At 38.2% G+C, this 20681-nt stretch overlaps 1 protein-coding gene across 7 annotated transcripts in view; it reads left to right on the top strand.

Moving 5' to 3' along the window:
• CLOCK (clock circadian regulator) overlaps positions 1–20668 on the top strand; it is a 68115-nt gene extending 47447 nt beyond the window's left edge. For 6 of the 7 annotated variants that reach the window (XM_064449460.1, XM_064449461.1, XM_064449462.1 and 3 more), the window contains 12 exons: positions 3162–3244; positions 3468–3574; positions 4236–4383; positions 4603–4678; positions 5611–5752; positions 6132–6232; positions 7134–7223; positions 8796–8954; positions 10479–10685; positions 11943–12151; positions 12445–12709; positions 15135–20668. In XM_064449460.1, the coding sequence (XP_064305530.1) occupies positions 3162–3244; positions 3468–3574; positions 4236–4383; positions 4603–4678; positions 5611–5752; positions 6132–6232; positions 7134–7223; positions 8796–8954; positions 10479–10685; positions 11943–12151; positions 12445–12709; positions 15135–15314 (1767 nt within the window). In that variant the 3' untranslated portion in view covers positions 15315–20668. The remainder of the gene's footprint in view (positions 1–3161; positions 3245–3467; positions 3575–4235; positions 4384–4602; positions 4679–5610; positions 5753–6131; positions 6233–7133; positions 7224–8795; positions 8955–10478; positions 10686–11942; positions 12152–12444; positions 12710–15134) is intronic. The other variant, XM_064449464.1, reaches the window with a different exon arrangement.
• Positions 20669–20681: the final 13 nt, after the last annotated feature.

Below are 20681 nucleotides of genomic sequence, written 5' to 3'. Positions count from 1 at the left end.
GTACAGTATAGGGTAGTCTGATAGTGCTTCAGATTATATGTTTTCTACAACTATATTAAGCAAGGTACAGGATAGTCTACTATCAAACATTTGTTCTTACAATCCAGTTGTAAGGAAATACCATGAAATGTATATGGCACCTGTTTAAGCTGCTGTCTGTCATGCAGAATTCTGAACATTTAAATATTCTGCATATAAGTTGAATGCACTAGTGTCTGAAACTGAAGATTTTTGGTGGTGTCCTCTGAAGATGTGGTCTACATACTTTGCACTTTGAAAGTGTAGTAGGGAGCCTGTGGAGAAGTTGTATAAACTTCATTTCTGTCAGGCTGAATAGGAATTGGATCTCTCCAGACTGCACACCAGAGAGTTTGTTGTTTATTTTTTCCTGAAGCTGTGGAAAACTTTCATCTGACACTTTTATTCCCATGCGGGTCTAAATAATGTCCTTCCTGTTATGCCTATGCTTGATAGAGATGTTAAATGTGTGATTTTTGCTTCATGAAATACTTGGGAAAAAAAGACACCCCAGCGATATTTGCAAATATTTTTATCTTTTCAAGTCTGACAGTTTAGAATGTACTATAGTAAAACAACTGTGTTTCCTACTTCTGGAACGGGACATTTGGAAGCTGGGGAACACCCGCTTATGATCTTTCAGGTCTCTGAGGGCAAAAGCCTTACAGATTGTTCACTGGCCAAACTTTCATTCCTCTTTACCTGAACTTCTGAGCCCCTAGTGCCTAAGGAAGCTTTCATGTTACAGAGGTTTTAAGATCCTCTCAAGGGTTTCAGCTGGTGCTGGTCATCTTAAGAAATATTCCTGTGAAGACGACTAACATTAGAGTGAAGACTATTAATCTGACAATACTTGTTTTTACTCTTCTAATACCTTCTGTTATTGTTGAAGCTAGCATTGGCTAGACTCTAGCAAAGACGTGTTATGTCAGGAACTTTACCATACCAGTAAGTTGACTAACAGATGTGCGATGCAGCCAGTAACGAGATGTGTATTTTAGTACTAGATTGCCTTGTTTAAGGTGGAACCTGCCTGCTCATCTGCCACTTTTTCTCTTTATTTCAGATGGTATACAGTTCTGGGTGTGTTTTTTTTAACCTAGAATGTAATTTCTCAAGGACAGAGTGCATTTGCAGAAAGCCATAGTATTCATGAGAGTATTCTCTGAAAGTTCACATTTTTATTTTCTGCATATGACCCCACCACTATTGTAACAAAATGTGCTACAAATTTTGCTACCCAGTGAAGGGATTTGGCTCTACACATTATTTAAAACATTTGTCTTGCATTTTAGCTGGTAGATGATTGAATCCTATCAAAAAGGAAGGTTAATTCAGCCAAAGGATTCTACCAAAATACTTTTTGTTACAAATGAAAGTCCTTTCTGTTCTAGATGCCTTGTTGACAACTTCAACAAGATGCCTTGTTGAACAAGATTCTGTCAAGGAGTATTTTACAGTGGAATATCTGTAAATCATTGATATAAATGCATTGAGTAATCAGATACTAACCTGCTGCCAGCTCCTCTCTAACAGTGGTGTGTTTACTGTGATTTTGCTGCCTGGACTTCAGTTATTTTTACTTTTGTTTTGACTTGTGCCAGAATAATTAGGTTAAAAGAAACAACAAATCAAAAGTATATCTGAGGGATATACGCTTGCTCTGTCATTTCTTTTACTTTGCTATGAGTGGTGCTTTATTAAATGCTGTAATCTTAGGAAAGTAGATGGGCTTTGGGTTTTAGGGGTAGTTTCAGTTTTGAAGGTTAAGTCTTGCTAACTGGAAGTCACACCAAGAGTCACAAACTTGTGCCCAGAGTGATTTTGTTGATTACCTCTATCATAACACTCACTTTCTGGCCATTGTCTTTAGATTTTACACCGATTTAAGTGAGGAAGAAACATTGCCTAGATATGTTAACTTATTTCTTTCATAAAAAGAAAACTTAGAAGTATCTATTTAAAGAACTGCAAAATATCCAATTAAACTCTTTGTATTATAACCTGAAAGGATGAAAAGGAAGGTGGTCCCTTTCTAGGAACAACAGTTCTACGGTATTTTTCCACAGGACTATTTTAGTTATAGATGTTTGCAGAGCAGCAGTGTGTTCGTCTGTCCACATGTGTCGTGACTATTATGTCAGTGCAGCAGCAGCTTCTATATTGTAGTCTTCAGGAAACTGTTGCGGTATCTGATCATCAGTAGATTCTACTGTGTTCCTGGCAATGTGAATGCCATTGCAAGCTCCTATAAGTGTGACAAACTTGTGCAGGTGTCCAAAAAGGAAAGATTTACTGATTTCCAGTTTTATTGTAATTCTTTGAGGGGTGTATTTGTATGTATGAGTGTATTCCATCATCCAGATTTCTTCTCTTAAGGAAGTACTAGAGGATTTTGCAAAAGAACGAAATGGGTTGGGGTACTTAGCTCTGCTAGTGTCTTGGCATGAGGCACAGTACTTGGTGGGGCATCTTTACCTCTCTGGAAGGGGACAACAGAAATTGACTGACATGCACTGATTGCACATAGATCTGAGCAGAATAAATTTAAAACGATGTACAGAATACCTTGAGAATTTGTTGTAGTAGTGGAAATACAATCGTTCTCTTACTGTTTGTGAGTTCTAAACATAAGAATGGTATGTAATTTGTAGTACATGTCTGTGCCCTCAAGGCAAACTGATTTAGAATACTCTGTATTCACTAAAAGAATCCTATTCCTAAAGTCAAAATAATGTGACCATCTTGCTAATGTTGGTTTTTTCCCATTATGAGCATATACTGAAATCAGGGTGTCTGGTGGGAGTGTTTCATCTCTTCTTTTGCGTGTTACAAGGTAAAAGCATAACCGCAGGAACTATTGATTTCTGCTTGTACTACTGTTTGTAGATACTGAGCTTGAGTTTAATCTCACACTGGGGTTGTTCCATTTAAATCAACTGAGTGTCAGCCTGGCACAGCTGAGATTAGATTCCACCTCAGTACTACGCATCTAAACAAGCAAAGCTAATGAAGCTGTCTAAAAATAACATTATAACCATTGTGGAGTTATCTACTAACTTTAGGTAAGTCTGAATTTCGAAAGAGCTTATGAATTAGAATAGAGCAGTTTTGAGAGAGATTTTTATTCTTTTACTTTTTAGGAAATGTGCACTGTTGAAGAACCCAATGAAGAGTTCACATCTAGACATAGCTTAGAATGGAAGTTCCTATTCTTGGATCACAGGTGCAATTCCTTCTATGTATAGCAGCAATAGTAGCTGAATCACAGTGGTGGCTATAATATTTAGAGTTCACTGATCAGCCTTAACTACTCATAGCTTGTGTTGGGTTTAATTTTTAATTTTTTTCAGAGCACATACTGTAAACAAGAAAAGTTGTATAATGAAATAATTTTTGGTTGGGTTTTTGTGTGAAAATAAAATGACATTAATTTTTGTATTAATTAGGGCACCTCCGATAATAGGCTATCTTCCATTTGAAGTTTTGGGAACATCAGGCTATGATTATTATCATGTGGATGATCTAGATAATCTGGCAAAATGTCATGAGCATTGTGAGTATGACTAAGTTGCTACAAAGAACGGGATTGTTTTATGGATGTTGGTTTAAAGTTTGTTAAATTGTACAAATGCTGTAGTGAAATTCTGTGATTTATTTGAGTGAAGTTTCTTTACTCCCATGCATTTGACATTATTGCACTGCTGATCTTCCTCTTTTTTCTTTTGATACAGAGCTACAAAACAGATTGAACTTTATCTTACAATTTAGAGTTTTCATTGTGGTAAAATGGCGTGCACAGCACTATGACTAATACTTCTCCACTTCCAATAGCATTTAATAGGCTCTGTTTAATAAATGCAAAAATTGTTTAAACATGTAATAGAATAAGCTTTCTGTTTAGCTATGTTTTTCTTTATAAATCTGTATTTAAATTGTTTAAACATGAATTTTTCATACTATGTAAAAAAAAAAAAAAAAAACAAGAAACATGGAAGTTAAAAATCTGTGGTTATCTGAAAAGTGCACCGTAGATTGTTTTTTTGTTTGTTTGTTTTTGGAAGAAAGCTACAGTTTTAAACCTGTTCTTAGTCATCATCATAATACTGGATTTGGACATGGTTTTGGGCCATATGAAGCTAGTAAATCATTTTTATTATGTAATTGCAATATTTACAGACTGGAAAGACAGTAAACTTTATTCTTCACTTTTATAGTAATGCAGTATGGGAAAGGGAAGTCATGTTACTACAGATTCCTTACAAAGGGACAACAATGGATTTGGCTGCAAACACATTACTATATCACGTATCACCAGTGGAATTCCAGGCCAGAGTTTATTGTCTGTACGCACACTGTTGTAAGGTAAGTTATCTTGTAAAAAATCTATATTACAGAAATTCTAATGGCATGGTTGCTCTATTGCTGGTATTTCTGGAGGTAGAAAAATCATAGCAGTTTAAAGAATCATTGGAAAACTTCCTGGGATGCTTTGTAAACAAGGTATCTGAGGAGTTTGTTTTTTGAGGTATGTTTTTTAAATAATCCAAGAATATAGTAGTCATATTTGGTTTGTTCTTCTAGTTATGCAGAAGTTAGAGCAGAAAGACGACGAGAACTCGGTATTGAGGAGTCTCTTCCAGAGATAACAGCAGATAAAGTGAGTGTCTTTTATAATTTTATTTTACCTCTTCTTTTATACTAAAAATATGTAAACAAATACACAACAGCAAGAAGTGTTTTGTCCTGTTGCAGATAAAGTAATTGTTTTGATCTGTAAATAATATGATTATTTAAAATTATCAAAGAAGTCTAGGAAGGGTGTTTGTTTAACTGTATTCTGGCCTGAACACTTAACCCTCCTCTTTTCAGGAGTTCATGTGCATGTAGTTATGACATGGCAACACCCATAAGTCCTTATTCAGATCTGATTCCTGCAGAGTTTGATTCATAAATAAATGTTCTTCCTTAGTGGAAGCACCCATAATCTGAAAAACCAAGGTCAACACACAAAGATGGCTTAAAGGAATTCCCAAGAGGAAAGCAGGAGCTGTTTCATTGTATGACTCTGTCCCACTTCCTAGAAGTAGGCAAAATTAATTTTGAATTAATCTCCTTGGAAGCTCAGTGAGTCTTAGGTAAGCCACCTTGTGCAGATGCTTTGTCGTGTTTTCCCCTGGCAGTTCAGAAATGTTTTCCCTTGGCAGTTCAGCAAGTTTCATTTGACAGTGCTCCTTCTAGTGGAATTAACTGATCCTTCCTCAAAAGAATGTGCAGTGCACTCATTACACAGGTGTTCAGAGTGAATTGAGTTGCTAGAGAAGGAAGGTCAACTCAGCAGTCAGCTTGTGGCCTATGTCTGCATGCATTTTGGTTTCTAGGCTTATATGGCTTTGGATTGGTTTCTTTTCCAAGGATAAAATCCTCAAATGGCAACTGAGCTTACAGCTGTCAGCCAGGCCACTACTTCTGTACAGTCACGTGTATAAGGAGGTTGATTATACACAGTATGGTCTTAAATGTTTGCTAACAGAAATGTATGTTGCATGCTGAATCACGTAAAATAAGTGTTGTTTGTGTGTGTCCCTTCAGAGCCAGGACTCTGGGTCCGACAATCACATAAACACAGTGAGTCTCAAAGAAGCACTGGAAAGGTTTGATACCAGCCCCACACCTTCTGCTTCCTCCAGGAGTTCAAGAAAATCTTCGCATACTGCAGTATCAGATCATTCATGTAAGCACCAATTGTTGAAAATGAATTGCCTCCCTCATGAAGGCATTTTCTACTTTACTTAAATTAAATGCATAACTAGCAGTTAATCACCATTTTGTGAAAAGTGTAAAAATGAAAATGTCCTTTTCGATGGTTCAGAGATCTGCTGACCCGCTTGGGTTTTCAGAGGTTATATAGTGACTTCTGCTTCTAAACGTACAATAGCAGCCTATTTCAGTCTATCAGATTGCATGGTTGTTGGATAGTCTGAGTAGAAAAAGATTCCAAACCTTAAGGTTTTTTTTATTTATGAAAAGCTTCATGTGATTTGATTATTGCATTGCAGAATTGACGCTACTATTAACATGTCTCTTTCTGTTGTAACTCTGTACATTGTCAGCAACACCAACTAAAATGACGGTGGACACTAGCACTCCTCCAAGGCAAAGCTTATCCGGTCATGAAAAGGCTGCACAAAGAAGATCATCTCTGAGTAGTCAGGTAACTCTTCAGAGAAAAATTTTGTACTTAATCATTGTAATTCATCTTTTAAAGGTATTACTAAATCCACATAACCTTTTGTTTATTCTGAAAACACATAATTTAAACTGTAACAGTTTCACTTGGAATACATGACTATCAGAATTGTATCATCAGTATGCAACCTGGGTACACTACTTTTTAAGGGAATAAAATAATTATGCATATAAGTATTTTTCAGCACTAGGGTTTGCAAGATTGTGCATGAATCTCTGCATTCACTCATATATCTTCTATGATTCTGCATTTTTAATATATATATGTATATACGCAATTTTTTATATATATATATGTGTGTGTGTATGTATGTATAAAACGGCCAGTGTAATGCTGTGTATCCCTATAGAGAATTCATGTTGATTTGTGACTCTAAGGATATTAGTGAATACTTTCATACAGTTTCTGAAATTTTGGTAACATGAGAAAATGTCATGCTTCATGTCCTTGGTGCTCATGTTCTCATTCAACTAACACATTCACTTCAGAAACAGAATGCTTATTAAAATATGCATTTTTTTAATTCTTAAACTGATGAGTTGTAAATCAAAGGTGTCAACCTCCAAACTTGTTGAAAAAGTTTTTCCCTTACTACGGATAAGACTTTTAAAACAGTTGTAATTGTAATTTTTGTTTTTCGTGGTTTATACCTACTGCTTTTTAAAATTTTTAGCAGTGGAAGGGTTGCATATATATTATATATATAATCAGTTGCTCTTTGTTAGATATTTCAGGAAATGTTTACTTGTTTTTATCATATGTTCATTGATGCTGTGTTGGAATTGACACTTCATGTAAAGAAATATTTCATGTTAAGTATGAAGTTCGTTCTCTTCCAGTTATGAAACAATTTTTTAAATCCTAGTCTTTAAGCTCCCAGTCTCTTGGACAACCAGTAGCACAGCCAACGATGTCTCAGCCTGCAGCTTTACCGCTCCAGTCTGGCATGTCCCAGGTATGGATTAAGTTGGTCTATTGTTTATTATTTTTTAAACAGTCCTGTCCTGAATATAAGATTAATTTCTGTTTCAGAAAATGAGTCCATGGGTGCCAAAGTCACCTTTAACATTATTCTCTTGAAATGAGCAAATTTCCCAATTTGACACTTTTTCTTTATGTTTTTCTTCCCATTATTTGCGTGGATATAGTTTTCAGCCTCGGCCACGGCCATTAGAAACACAGATAACACAAGATAAAATATTTTAGGATATTAATTTAAAAATCCATCTACTATGCTGTTAACTTTCTACACATATGCTTGTAACACAAGGCAACTTAGTCTATGAAACAGTTTTGTGAAATAAGAACAGTGGTATCAGGTCCAACTGAAGATCTATGCCCTATGAATAGGATATCAATTGATAAGTATCTAGAGATAAGTATTGAAAGGTTGTGCTGACCTCAGCCCATAGCAGATGTCTAGGGAAGAAGTGGCAAACATGGTTTCAGAATCATTGAATGTCCTGAGTTGGAAGGGACCCTCAAGGATCATCAAGTCCAACTCCTGTCCCTGCACAGGACAACCCCAAAATTCATACCATGTGTCTGAGGGCATTGTCCAAGTGCTTCTTGAATAGCGTCAGGCTTCGTGCTGTGACCGCCTCCCTGGGGAGCCTGTTCCAGTGCTCCACCACCCCCTGGGGGAAGAACCTTTTCTTAATATCTAACCTAAACCTCCCCTGGCACATTTTCCTGCCGTTCCCTTGGGTCCTGTCATTGGTCACCAGAGAGGAGAGATCAGCACTTGACCCTCTACCTCCCCTTGTGAGGAAGCTGTGGACCATGATGAGGTCTGCCCTCAGTCTCCTCTTCTGCAGGCTGAACAAACCAAGGGAATTCAGCCGTTCCTTGTAGAGTTTCTCCTCTAAACCCTTCACCAACTTTGTGGCCCTCCTCTGGACACACTCTAGTAGCTTTACATCCTTAAAGTACTGTGGTGCCCAAAACTGCACGCAGCACTCGAGGTGAGGCCACACCAGCGCGGAGCAGAGCGGGACAATCACCTCCCTCGACCAGCTGCAATGCAGGGCTTGATGCACCCCAGGACACGGTTGGCCCTCTTGGCTGCCAGGGCTCACTGTTGGCTCATATTCAACTTGCTGTCAAGTTTCTCTGTGGGCTCAGCCTTCAAATGTTTGTGACTGAGGGTATTCTCCAGTTATCTGCATATGTTTTCGCTCTGGGTGAATTTTTTTGGTAAACTGGTACAATTCTAATTTTTAACCTGAGAGAGCTTTAACATCCGCAGTACCATGTAAATTACTAAGGCTTTTAATAGGGTCTTGGTGATTTGGACATGAGTCAATTTCTTTTGCTATGGACTTATTTTTAGTTCACCAATTCTGATGCATCAATTAAATGTGACATCAATTAAATGTGAGCTCTGCAACATCTTCATACTAATAAATTTGTCCTCATATTATGGTTATTAGCTGTTTAAAATGCTACTGTGGAGGAGTGTATTTACTGCTTGTAAATAAAATGTCATTATTTTTGCTCAGCTTTTAATTTATTCATTTGACTACAGCCTGTGTTTCAGTTTTCAGCTCAACTGGGAGCTATGCAACATCTAAAGGACCAGCTAGAGCAAAGAACACGCATGATAGAGGCAAATATTCATCGGCAGCAGGAAGAGTTGCGTAAGATTCAAGAGCAGCTTCAAATTGTCCACGGTCAAGGACTCCAGGTGAGTTGGTGTAATTCTTCCAGGTTTGATCTGTAGAGACTTTAGGCATCTAAAATGCGACTTGGGCACTTAATTCCACACGGTGATCCTCCCTACCCTCCATGTCAGCTGCCATCTGGACCTAATGTGCCCCAAATCCATAACATCTGAAGCTACTGTTCCTGAGGTACCTGCCATTTTGCTTCTGAATGTATCTGGAAGTGCCCCAGCATCTCTTTTCAATGTTGAGCAGCGTAAACTTAGCTTACGCCTAAACCTGAATGTAAAAAGGTTGCAGTGATTGTTACTTTTTGCATAGTTTTGCAGTCGTTAGAATATTAATCCAAAATGTGCAAGATAAGCATATATTTCCTCTTTTAGCTTAACAGTGTCAAATTCATACCTTTTATTTCTTAGACTGTCCTATCAGGCTCTGGTCCTCCTACACACCCTCCTGGTGAAGTGGTTCTGCTTTGCATGGTGTACTGAAGTAGTTCCTAAGCCAGAAAGACAAGAAGTCTAGAGGATGCATTACTCAGTCTAGAAGCTTATTGCCCGATTTCTGTATTGTAACCACTATTTTTTTTTCCAGTTTTGTCATTCTCTTTCAGCAGCTATCTTTGGAAGAAAAAAATGATACTATTGTTTGTTTCTAGTTACAACCAACCAACAAAAAAAGAACATGCAACCCAAACTAAAAAATCTAAAATACACCTTAAAGAAACAATATAAATATTTTCAGTGTGAACTGTGAATAAAGAGTAGAAAAATTTACTTTCTGGAAGTGTTGAGTATGTTGCTTAAAGTCTGTTGAAGAGTAGGAGTTTCTGGCATGTCCCATTTTCAGTATTTTGTTGTGTCTAGTGTAAGCCTGCCAGCAGTAGATGGCCTTACAGATGCCTCAAAAGGAGAGATTCACAGCCCTCTTCCTATACGCTGTGGAGTGACCTTACTCAGGACTGTGGAAACTAGGGAAAAATATCCAAGTGCTGCACATTCCGCCTTATTACCAGGACTTGTTGCAGTCTTGGGCCTAACTTTTTGTAATTACTCAAATATTTTTGTGCCGAATTCAGTTTATTACAGTGATGTTGGAAAATTCAGTATAATCATTATCACTTCTCGATTGCCAAGGAAGATTACGTTCTTGGTGCTGTGCCTGGATCTATTGATTCTGAGGTTTTCTTCATTTGAATTAGATCCTACAAATAGAAATGTGATCTCAAGCACATTTTGTCTTTGGACAGTTGTAGACTACATTACAAGTTAGTCTCCAAATAGTACTTTAAGAACAAACATGAAACAATGTTCAGGGCTTTAGAAATCAGGATTCTGATTCTTACCAGTTACAGTAGAGGCTTTGAATACTGACTCTGGGAGTTGAGCTTCTTGCTCTTAGTGGTGGCAGTGCTATTTCAACACCTCTAATAACTAAGATGAAACTTTATCTTAGATTGATTTAAAATAATTAGTTTCTCGAAAACATCTTGAGCAATTAACAGATTTTTCTTAAAAGCTAACTTGTGGGTTTCTTTTTTTTTTAAGATGTTCTTGCAGCAATCAACTTCTGGACTCAACTTCGGTTCTGTGCAGCTTGCTTCTGGAAATTCTTCAAATGTTCAACAGCTGACACCAATAAACATGCAAGGTCAAGTTGTTCAGACTAATCAGGCTCAAAGTGGGATGAACACAGGTCATATAAGTACACCACACATGATACAGCAACAGCCTTTGCAGAGTACTGCAACACAGGTAAAATTTTCCTTACCGATTGTACTGGATAGAATAATGCATACTCAAAACCATAGCTGAAACACAACACCAGCTTCCCTGACATCCCTCTCCCAAATTTTTTTTAACAATACCCTTTGAATCATATTCATTTCTTCATGTTCCAGGTTCTACAATTGAAATGCATTTCTGTTCTTGCTAATGCACGTTCAGATCTTGTTTTTATTTTAAGACTTAGACATGTAAATAATTAATAACAAGTAGCTTTTTGGAAAGACAAGTCTCAAGCAAACCTTTAGCTTGCCTGTTTTTTGCTATGAATTGTCTGTTGACAGAACACATAACAGGGGATTTGTACTAGGTGAGCTTGAAACCCAGTGTCCGGACAGTGGCTGCAGTAAATACCTAGAAAAGCATAGGAGCAGGACAAGCATATATTGGTGCTTCTGCAGCTAACTTCTCTTCACCAGTTCCAGTCAGATGCTATAGGTGTATCACATCTACAATGTAATAGCCTTTGATGGATCTTTCTTCTATGAGTTTATCCAGTTTCTCTTGATTCTATGTAAACTTTTGAAATCCACAGTATCTCAAAGTGAGTTCTACAGCTTTACTTTGAGGGAAATATGATTGTTTGTGTTTTAAACCTGCCACCCAGCTCATATACTGGGAAACACATTGAACAGCTATTCACTTTTCATCCTCTCAGTCATACTTGATTTCAAAGTCCTCTGTCACATGTATCTCCATAGAAGCCTGTTCTTCAGGCTGAACACTTCCAATGGCCTTGACCATTTTGTGTATGGAGGCTCTTCATACCTCTGATCTCTGTGGTCACCCTCCTCTGTACCTTTATCCAAATTCCATACTTTCTTTTTGAGATTTGTGAAGAGGCAGACTAGTGGTGGACAGTGTTATCATCTCAGCAGTAAGTTAGTTCCAAACTTCAAGTAAGAAATTGATTGACATGATGTGCATGTTTTAGTCTGTCTGGCACAGAGATGCTAAAGGAGTGGAAAATAGGATCCTGAACAAAGAGTATGCAAGTAGCTGAAAAATTCAGGAAAAAATGACCTGAAGAGGTTTTCAGATGCCTGAGGGTCAGTCCCACCTCCAAATCAACAGAGGTTTCTACCAGCTGAGGATTTTAAATTCAGAAATAATTTGTAAGAGAAAAAAACTGACAGTTATAAAGCATGGGCAATGACAGTGAGGAGGACAGCTGCAGTACCTGGCTGTTTTCAAATAACTGTCTCATAAAATATTTTTTCTTTTCAGCATAATCAACAAAATGTGCTTAGTGGACACAATCAACAGTCTTCTCTTGCCACTCAGTCACAGAACACAGTCTCAGCACCTTTGTATAACACTATGGTGATTTCTCAGCCAACAACAGGGAATGTGGTCCAGGTTCCTTCTAGCTTACCACAGAACAACAACCAGAATGCTGCTGCAGTAACCACTTTTACACAGGATAGACAAATCAGGTAAATCTTCAATATTCAGGTGACTTGCTATAATGATGTGCTTACATAGCTACATCATATACACAAGGAACTAAATTAGCATTTAAAAAATACATGATTTATTATTTTAACTATATATGGATACAACTGTTAAACTAAACTTTGCCCAAAATAACATGTTCGCAGGCTTATCAAAACCCATGTTATTACAGCAAAGTAAGAGTCTGACAAATCTGCATCTCTCAAGTGCATGTGGTGCTTGATTATTTTTTTTTTTCCTTAAAGGGACTCCAACTGTCTTTTTCCATTAACAGATTTTCTCAAGGTCAGCAACTTGTAACAAAACTTGTCACGGCCCCAGTAGCATGTGGAGCGGTAATGGTACCAAGTACTATGTTTATGGGACAGGTGGTGACAGCTTATCCCACTTTTGCTGCCCAACAGCAGCAGCCACAGACTTTGTCAATAACGCAACAACAGCAGCAGCAGCAAAGTCAGCAAGACCATCAGCAGCAGCTCACCACAGTTCAGCAACCAGCTCAGCCGCAGCTGACTCAGCACCCCCAACAGTTCCTACAGGTAATGTGGCATTCTCTACAAATTTTTCGAAGTCCTGATACTTTCAGCATTGTTAGCTTATCCCAGGGGTGCTTTATCTCAAAACAGAGTGCTTAAAATAGTAACCTATGAACAAGCCTGGTGCATTAGATAAATTTATTCTTTAGACATTCTCTAAAATCTTGCTACTTAAAGGAGAGGTGGTCTTTCCTGCAATTTCACTCTATGTTTGTATTGTGGTTTAACCCCAGCCAGCAGCTAAGCATCCTGCAGCTGCTCACTCGCTTCCCTCCCACCCCGGTGAGACTGGGGAGAGAATTGGAAGGGTAAAGTGAGGAAACTCATGGGTTGAGACAAAGACAGTTCAATAGGGAAAGCAAAAGCTACGCACACAAGCAAAGCAAAACAAGGAATTCACTCACTCCTTCCCATGGGCAGGCAGGTGCTCAGCCATGTCCAGGAAAGCAGGGCTTCATTATGCATAATGGTTACTTGGGAAGACAAACGCCATTGCTCTGAATGTCCCCTACTTCCTTCTTCCAGCTTTATATACTGAGCAAGATGTCATATGGTATGGAATATCCCTTGGGTCGGTTGGGGTCAGCTGTCCCGGCTGTGTCCCCTCCCAGCTTCTGTGTCCGTGGCAGAGCACGGGGAGCTGAAAAAGTCCTTGACCGGTGTAAGCACTGCTTAGCAACAACTAAAACATCTCTGCATTATCAACACTGTTTTCAGCACAAATCCAAAATGCAGCCCCATACGAGCTACTGTGAAGAAAATGATAACTCAGGCAAAACCCAAGGAGTTTAGGGACACATAGGAAATGCCTACAAAAAGAGAAGAACCAGATGGTAGGCAGAATTGATGGGGAAATCTGTTGCCATTTGTGCCGGTGATTAACTGGAATCAACATGGCTCGCCCAGCAGGTGATGCTGGTGAGGGAAGTGTTATGGTAGCTACAACACTAGAGAGGAGGAAATGCCTCCAAGAAGGTGTGGGTTAAAAAAAAAATCCTAATTTGGCCTCTGATGTTGCCTTCTCCAAAGAAAGATAAAGTCCATGTAACTATTGCAATGTATTTGGTGCACATTCTTAACATTCTTTAACTATTCTGGGAAAGTAAATTTTTTTTTACTCTTTAAGAGTATACATAATTAAAAATCCCCATTTTGCAAGTATTTCTTCTTTCTTGCTGTGTGTGGTCTCCTGTTTGCACTAAATGAGGGATCCTCTGCATAGGTGGAATACATACAAATGCAGTAAGTAATTGAGGGCTTAACCTACGCTTATGTGCACAAGGAACAGTTACGGTTCTGTTCAGGGCTGAGTAAAATAGGTCACTGACAGAAAATATTGTCTTGCTGAAAAATCTTTCATCGAAACATACCAATTTGAGTCACGCATCAGGCAAAGGCTTTTCAGCTGCAAACTGACTCTCAAAAACAGAGCTGGAATACCTAGTTCCACTCATGTAGTGGGAGACTTTCAAACTGAATCAAACCAGAGCGCAGATTTGATTGTGTTCTCTGTCAACTCGGATAAATACTGCAACAACAATGCTGTTTAGCAGGTTGGTAGTGTCTGTAGCTCTGTTTCTGAATTAAAAAGTTTGTACAATCTTGACTTAATTCTGGTGAAAAACAGGTTTGTGGAAGACTAAGATCTCCAAAGGTCTGGTCCTGTCCTAGAATTTCTTTCTAGGCAAAAGTTTAGTATTTTTAATACGAACTATTAAAGTGCTAGAATTTGAAGTGAAGGAAATGCTGTTTAAAAACTGAGAAAAGGAACAGTGGTTTTACTGCCTCTGCTCACTGGGGCTTCTTACAGTCTGGATCTGTGGGTGCGGCAGGCGACGTGGTTTGCTTTCTGCTGCAGAATGTGTTTCTGGATTGAGGCATCCAAGTGCGTTTGTACCCATCCTTCATTGCTTTTCTTCAGAAACCATCATTTTTTTGGTTCTAAGAAAACTAGTATTAAAACTAAGTATGATTTCCAGTAGTAGTTAACCCCCTTCAGAGGGGATGTTTGGGTCTGGAAGTGCAGCAGTTTCTTTGACAGTTCATTTTGGCTGTAGGGGATACATGTGATCTGTGCCAAGTCATGCACTGGTTTTTCATTCGACTGCAGTGACAGCCACCTGCACTTGTTCAAATAGATTCCTTAAGCCCTGTTATGCTCTTGTGGTTTGAAACGGAGGCAAATTGCCATGTGTTCCTACCCGTTGTCACAGGAAATTACGAAGACCAGTTACAGCTGCTTTATTAATTGGTCAGATGCTCTAATTAACTTTATTAGTAGGAACTAATCTTTGCATTGTTTGCTCAGCTTAAATTACCAAATCAGAAGATTGTTCTAATTGAACCCTCTGAAAAGTTAAAAAGCAGCTAGGCCTGTGTTTCTCAGTGCAGCAGGAAAAAATAATCTTTCCCTATTTGCATGTTTTAGACATCCAGGTTACTTCATGGAAATCAGTCAGCTCAGCTTATCCTCTCTGCTGCTTTCCCACTACAACAAAGCACTTTTACTCAGTCCCACCACCAGCAGCATCAGTCCCAGCAGCAGCAGCAACTTTCACGACACAGAACTGACAAGATGACTGACCCTTCCAAAGTTCAGCCACAATAGCATGGGGCTCTGCCTCTTTTTGAAGCAAACTACCAGGAGGAGGCTGCTCCGCAAACAGTTGCACTGAGGCTACAGAGGTAGTAGTACGAAGGCTTTCTAACACCCCACCGTTGAGATCTACTTCGAACTTCTGGAATCGGTTAAGAAAAGCCACAAGATGATGATGGGGACATGGCCAACTTTGATAGTTGCCCCAGTTTCTGTGTTCTAAAGGATTTGCTGCCATGTGTTAATTTGCCCAGGTGAAATCTCAAAATGTGACTGAAATGAGAGGGATGCTGAAAATATTGGTATTTTTATCAATCCTGTACATTTTTAATGTATTAAAATGGACATGGAGCAATTATTTGAATTAGCAGAAAAAAATGCCAGGAATCTAGTCCAAAAACCATCTAATTTTTTTCAGATGATTATGGGACAGTAAATATTTTGAAAATGTTGTGTGAAATCCAGTTCTCTGTTGTACAGATGCTGTAAAATATTGTGTATATGTCTGCATAAAAAGAGAAAGAGCAAAATATTTTATATGATGCATGAAAATGTAATCTGTTATTTGTAGGTTTGAATATGTTTCCCCAAATTCTCACGCCATACTCAGACTAATGTTTTCCTCTGTTCTACCCTTTTGTTTACAACATGATGCATCATTATTTTCACCCTTAATGTGGGCACAAGTCTCTTGTTTGTGCTTTGTCTGTGATGTCAGGGTTTGTTCGGTGAGGTATAGTGTGTTGGTTAGTTGACTTCTCGAGGTTAAATTATTGATGAAGCTGTTTGAACTGGTGATCATGCATCAGGGTTCAGGACATTCAGATTCATGAATATCATCCATCATTTCATAATTATTTCATCATTTTATTTGAAAAATAGGAATTTGCACTGCTTTCTTGCGGATGGTTTGGAATTTTATTCCCCAAAGCTATCTTTTGATATAGTTCATAGTTGGAAATATTTATGTAAAAGGTTTAAAAAAAAAAAAAAGACAGTAATTTTCAAGAATGTTTCAGTTATAGGAGTAATTTGCACAAGAATATATTTACATTTAATAACCTTTTGGGCACTTTTTAACCACTTTCTCTGTGGTGAGAATTGTAACTTGTTAAAATATGTTGGAATCTTTTTATTCTCCTTCAAAAATTAGTCAGAACTAATTCAGGGTCATTTTAACAACAACAACAAAACCCATAGTGCCTTGATTTTAATTCAGGTGATAATGTTGAACATCTTGAATTACAACGTCTTGAATCTGTAACCATTTTCGATTTTGAAGTCTTAGTACATTGTCAGCCAAACTCGTGTATCTACTTCGTAGCTATTTCTGTATTCTGTTGATTTTTAGTAACGGTCTGAGTTGAGAACATGAGCATTCTTGAGTGGTACTCCCCCTCAAACACTAGCCAGAAAGACAGGAGTCTCTGAAATCTCAGACCTGGAAGGTAATACTCTTAAAAGATAAAAAAATCTAAAAGTATAGATTACTTCGTTTGCAGGAGGAGGAATAATAAGCTGATTTTGTTTGTCTGTTTGTTTGTTCTAATCATTTTTGTAGCGTTTAATAGTGCGTGCTGGGGGAGATCATGACTGCATTTAACACTACCAGGCTATTGATTTAAGAGATATCACTGAACTAAGACTTCAGAAGGCAACTTCACTTTATAAAGAAAATAAAAAGTTCCAACAGATACGATGTGCTATTTTAAGTAAACGTTCAGTAGGTTTTTATGGTACTAGTTTGTGGAAACCAGAACTTCAGAGGAAAATGAATAAATGCTGATAGATCTGATAATTAAAAACAAACAAACAAAAAAAAGGTAAAAGCAGTTAAAATTAGTGCTAGGGAGAGAAAGCTGGATTAATCTTGAATACTGAGGAGGAGCTGAATGAATGTAACCAAATGGTGATGGACTATTTTGTACTATGAAACAGTTTGATTGTATTGCTGGATGAACCAAACCCGCAGGGAAGCGATACCAGTTTAGCCAAGCGTTTGATGCAGTTGGTTGCGTTTCGAGGCTAGCCTTCGCCTCTGCGCATGTCCCGCCATTAGACCTTTGCTATTCCCCAGTTACAAGGCAAGAGTGCGGCACCAAAAAGCACAGTAGTGAACAAGGAAGGAGAGTGAGAGAAACACGGTACCAAAGAGAATCAGATTGCTTTCTGCTCCAAGAAGCCTCTTGCAACCTGGAGCAAGGAACAGATGCCAATACCAAACACAGCAAGGAACAATTCCCCTTCTTTAAAGGGATTTCTGACATTCTCTGGGCTGGAAAAATTGTCAGAAACCCGTTTCTGTAAAGTTCTATGTAAAGAACTCCTGCCTTGCTCTACTGTCCCTACCACGCCATTCTGCCTGTTCCTATATTAAGCTGCGTTGACTTAGGCGTCTGTGCTATGAGTACTTTTGCTTAATGAAAAATAGAATAGGTTAGATAAAAAAAAAATTTAACCAATCACAATAATAATATAGCACTAAAGAAGAAAACTGGGAGAGCTTTAATAGTGCTGTTAGAACTATTGAATAGTGGTAAAATAGGTTTATTAAGTTGTTATACTGATAATTACAGAAAATAGAGATACCAGCCAGACCGTTAATGATGCAGCTTTATATAAAAAGCTTCGTTTAAACTTCTCTTCCCGTTTCCCACTTCCCAGATACTCCGGTGTGCTGCTATAGGTCTATCAGTAAAAAGGCTAAACTAGGTGTGAGAAATCAGGTAATGACAATAGCATGGCTGCTGAAAGAGAACTATAGAAATGTACGCTTTGATCAAGAAGCTTTTTGTAACCTCAGAGAGAGGTCATTCAATTACAGAAGTACCAGCTAGTAGGGAAAGCATTGGAAGGTGGGGAAATTAAAACAAACTGGAAAAATATAGCACGCATTTGAAAAATTCCTGCCATGAATCAGGCAAACTTTTTACAGAAGCGAGTACGTAGAACTTGGTCCGGATTCTGTGCAAGGATGCAGCGGCTTTGTTTCCCAGCTAATGACTAAATAGTACTACTTTAAGGGTCTGCAGCTTCCCCTGTTGCTGAATCAGTTGCCGAACTGTCCTTGATTTTGAGCGGGAAGAGGACCAGGGTATCGCCTCGTTCTTAATCAGCCTTTTGCTTCTGCCCGACTTGTCTGCTACAGTCGTAGACTTATTTGCGACATCCTAATAAATAGCACGGCAATGAATACTGTGATGCTGCAGGTTCTGGAGCGTAAACGTTACAGAATGACTCTGATAGAAGGGAAGGAGTCTGTTAAGGAGAGGATTGTATTGATGAAGAAACGGGCTGGTGATACCTAGTGGAGTGAAAAAGACAGCATAGCTGCATGGAGTTTAGCAGACAGTGTTTGCCTGCGATGGGGTGAGGATTTGAAGAAAAGCTTCTAGGATAACTTCAGAGAAAAAGAATATAGCTATTTTTATATTATATTTAATATATATTATATTTGTATATAAATATGAAAGGATTCTAGTAGGAGCTCTCCATATGCCTTCCATTTCATCTAGAAGGTTTACCTTCTGCACTACGGTTCCAGTGTGTCACCACCTTCTGTGGGCATCTCGCCTGCTGCCAAACACCAAAATTAGTAACCTGGTATCCTTACAAGACATAGGTTTCATTTCAGCTTTATGTAAAAATGGATAAAATAAAGCTATATCAGGCAGTTTTTCACAGAAAAAGAAATTCTCTTAAGAAATAGCACTTTCTCTTTTTTTTTTTTGTGAGTAATAACAAGCACTTTACTGAAAAGACTATTTGGAAAACAGTTTATTTCTTTAGTCAGTGAAACTGTTTAGAAGGGGGGCATCGAGGAACGACATGCATAAAACTGTCAAGAGAGACATTTCTGGAAAATGTTTCTTCACCACGGTGATCCTTTGAGGCTCAAGGTGCAAGATTAAAAAGGCTTCTAAACCCAGTTGGCTTTGTGTTTTGTATGGCCAGGGGAAGGGATTAGTGGTGGTAGCTTCCTTGGACGGAGACTTTTTAAGTTGCACAGTTGCCTACGAGAGAGAATCATCTGGAGGCTCGTTTGCCTGCGCAGTAATTCTAAGTGTCCCTTGGGATTATAATCTGTGTGAAAATGTTCTGAAGGTTTAAAGATGTGGCCTTTTGCAAACGTTGAAGTCGATTCAAGAACCATTTATATTTTCAGAGATTTAACCCAGGTATTGTTATGAGTGTTTTAAATGTTGTGGCATCGGGAGATGTCAAACGTGTCAGGTTCATAAGTTTCTCTATTTGAAATCATTATTAAAATTAGATGTACAGTCAGAGGGCTGGAAGATGGTTATTTTGATTAAAAGGGAAAAGAGACTAGTTTTAATAATTAACCTTTTATTTTTTTACTTCTCCCTGGTGGAAAAAGTTGAAGAGAATTAAGTGAATTTGGATTTAAAAAGACATATTTAAACAAATCGTAGTTGGTGAGACAACTGTGAGAGAACATTTGAAGTTGTCTTGGTTGTCCGTGAGACTGGATAGTTGCTTCTTCTCTATCATGATTTTTAACACTACATTCCTTGTCTTTTTTTTGTTTTGTTTTTAAAAGAGGTGATTTTAAGCTCTGCTCTGTTTCATGCTATGTCATCTGCATGAATTTTGCCAGCATGATACGCTATATTCAAAGAAATTGTACCTAAATAAAAAGGAGGGGGGGAAAAAAACCAACACAAAACAAAACACTGTGTCTGAACAAAATACTGTATGAACTAATAGAGACCCCAGGTGAGACTGAGAGATGCTGCATTAATAGACAATCAGTGGGTATTATTTATGAAACGCTTCTGGGAATGGTCTTAAAATGTTACTGCTTTGACAGCAGTCGGCGAGTTGTCTTTTTTTAACAAGAAAGGTAAAAATTATTTATTTTCAAATATATCAGATTGAATTTTGAGTTTTTAAGCAGTGTTGATTTCACAGTGTCTTGGGTTTCAGTTTTGTTTTGTATTTTTTTAACTGGCATTAGATTTGTATACGTAAAAGAAAACAAACAGAAAAACCCTAGTGCCGCTCATATTGACGTCAGGAAATGTAGATACAGTTCCCTGGTGTTCATGTGACCATTACTAACTGTCAATTTTTTAACTCAATAAATGTAACTCATTTCAAATTTCGCTTTTGGTAGCTTCTAAGGTTCTAGGAGGTTTTTTTCCCCCTGAGTTGCTTGTTGTCCATTTCATCCAGGTTTCACAGTGAAGCGCTCTCTTACCATTCCCACAACTGTAACAAAGGCGCTCTCTCCCCCCCACCCACAGAACCAACTTGTCACAGGCTGCTTGATGTCGATTTTATCTTCTCCCCCCTGCCCAATGACTTGTGAGATTTCAGTAAAAATGCATACTGTGGTTTTTTTTTCTCGTCTTCTCT

Source organism: Phalacrocorax carbo, chromosome 4 (assembly GCF_963921805.1).
Source record: "Phalacrocorax carbo chromosome 4, bPhaCar2.1, whole genome shotgun sequence".
NCBI classification, from domain to species: domain Eukaryota; kingdom Metazoa; phylum Chordata; class Aves; order Suliformes; family Phalacrocoracidae; genus Phalacrocorax; species Phalacrocorax carbo.
The sequence above is the reverse complement of the archived record's forward strand: the minus strand, read 5'-3'. Positions and strand labels throughout refer to the sequence as shown.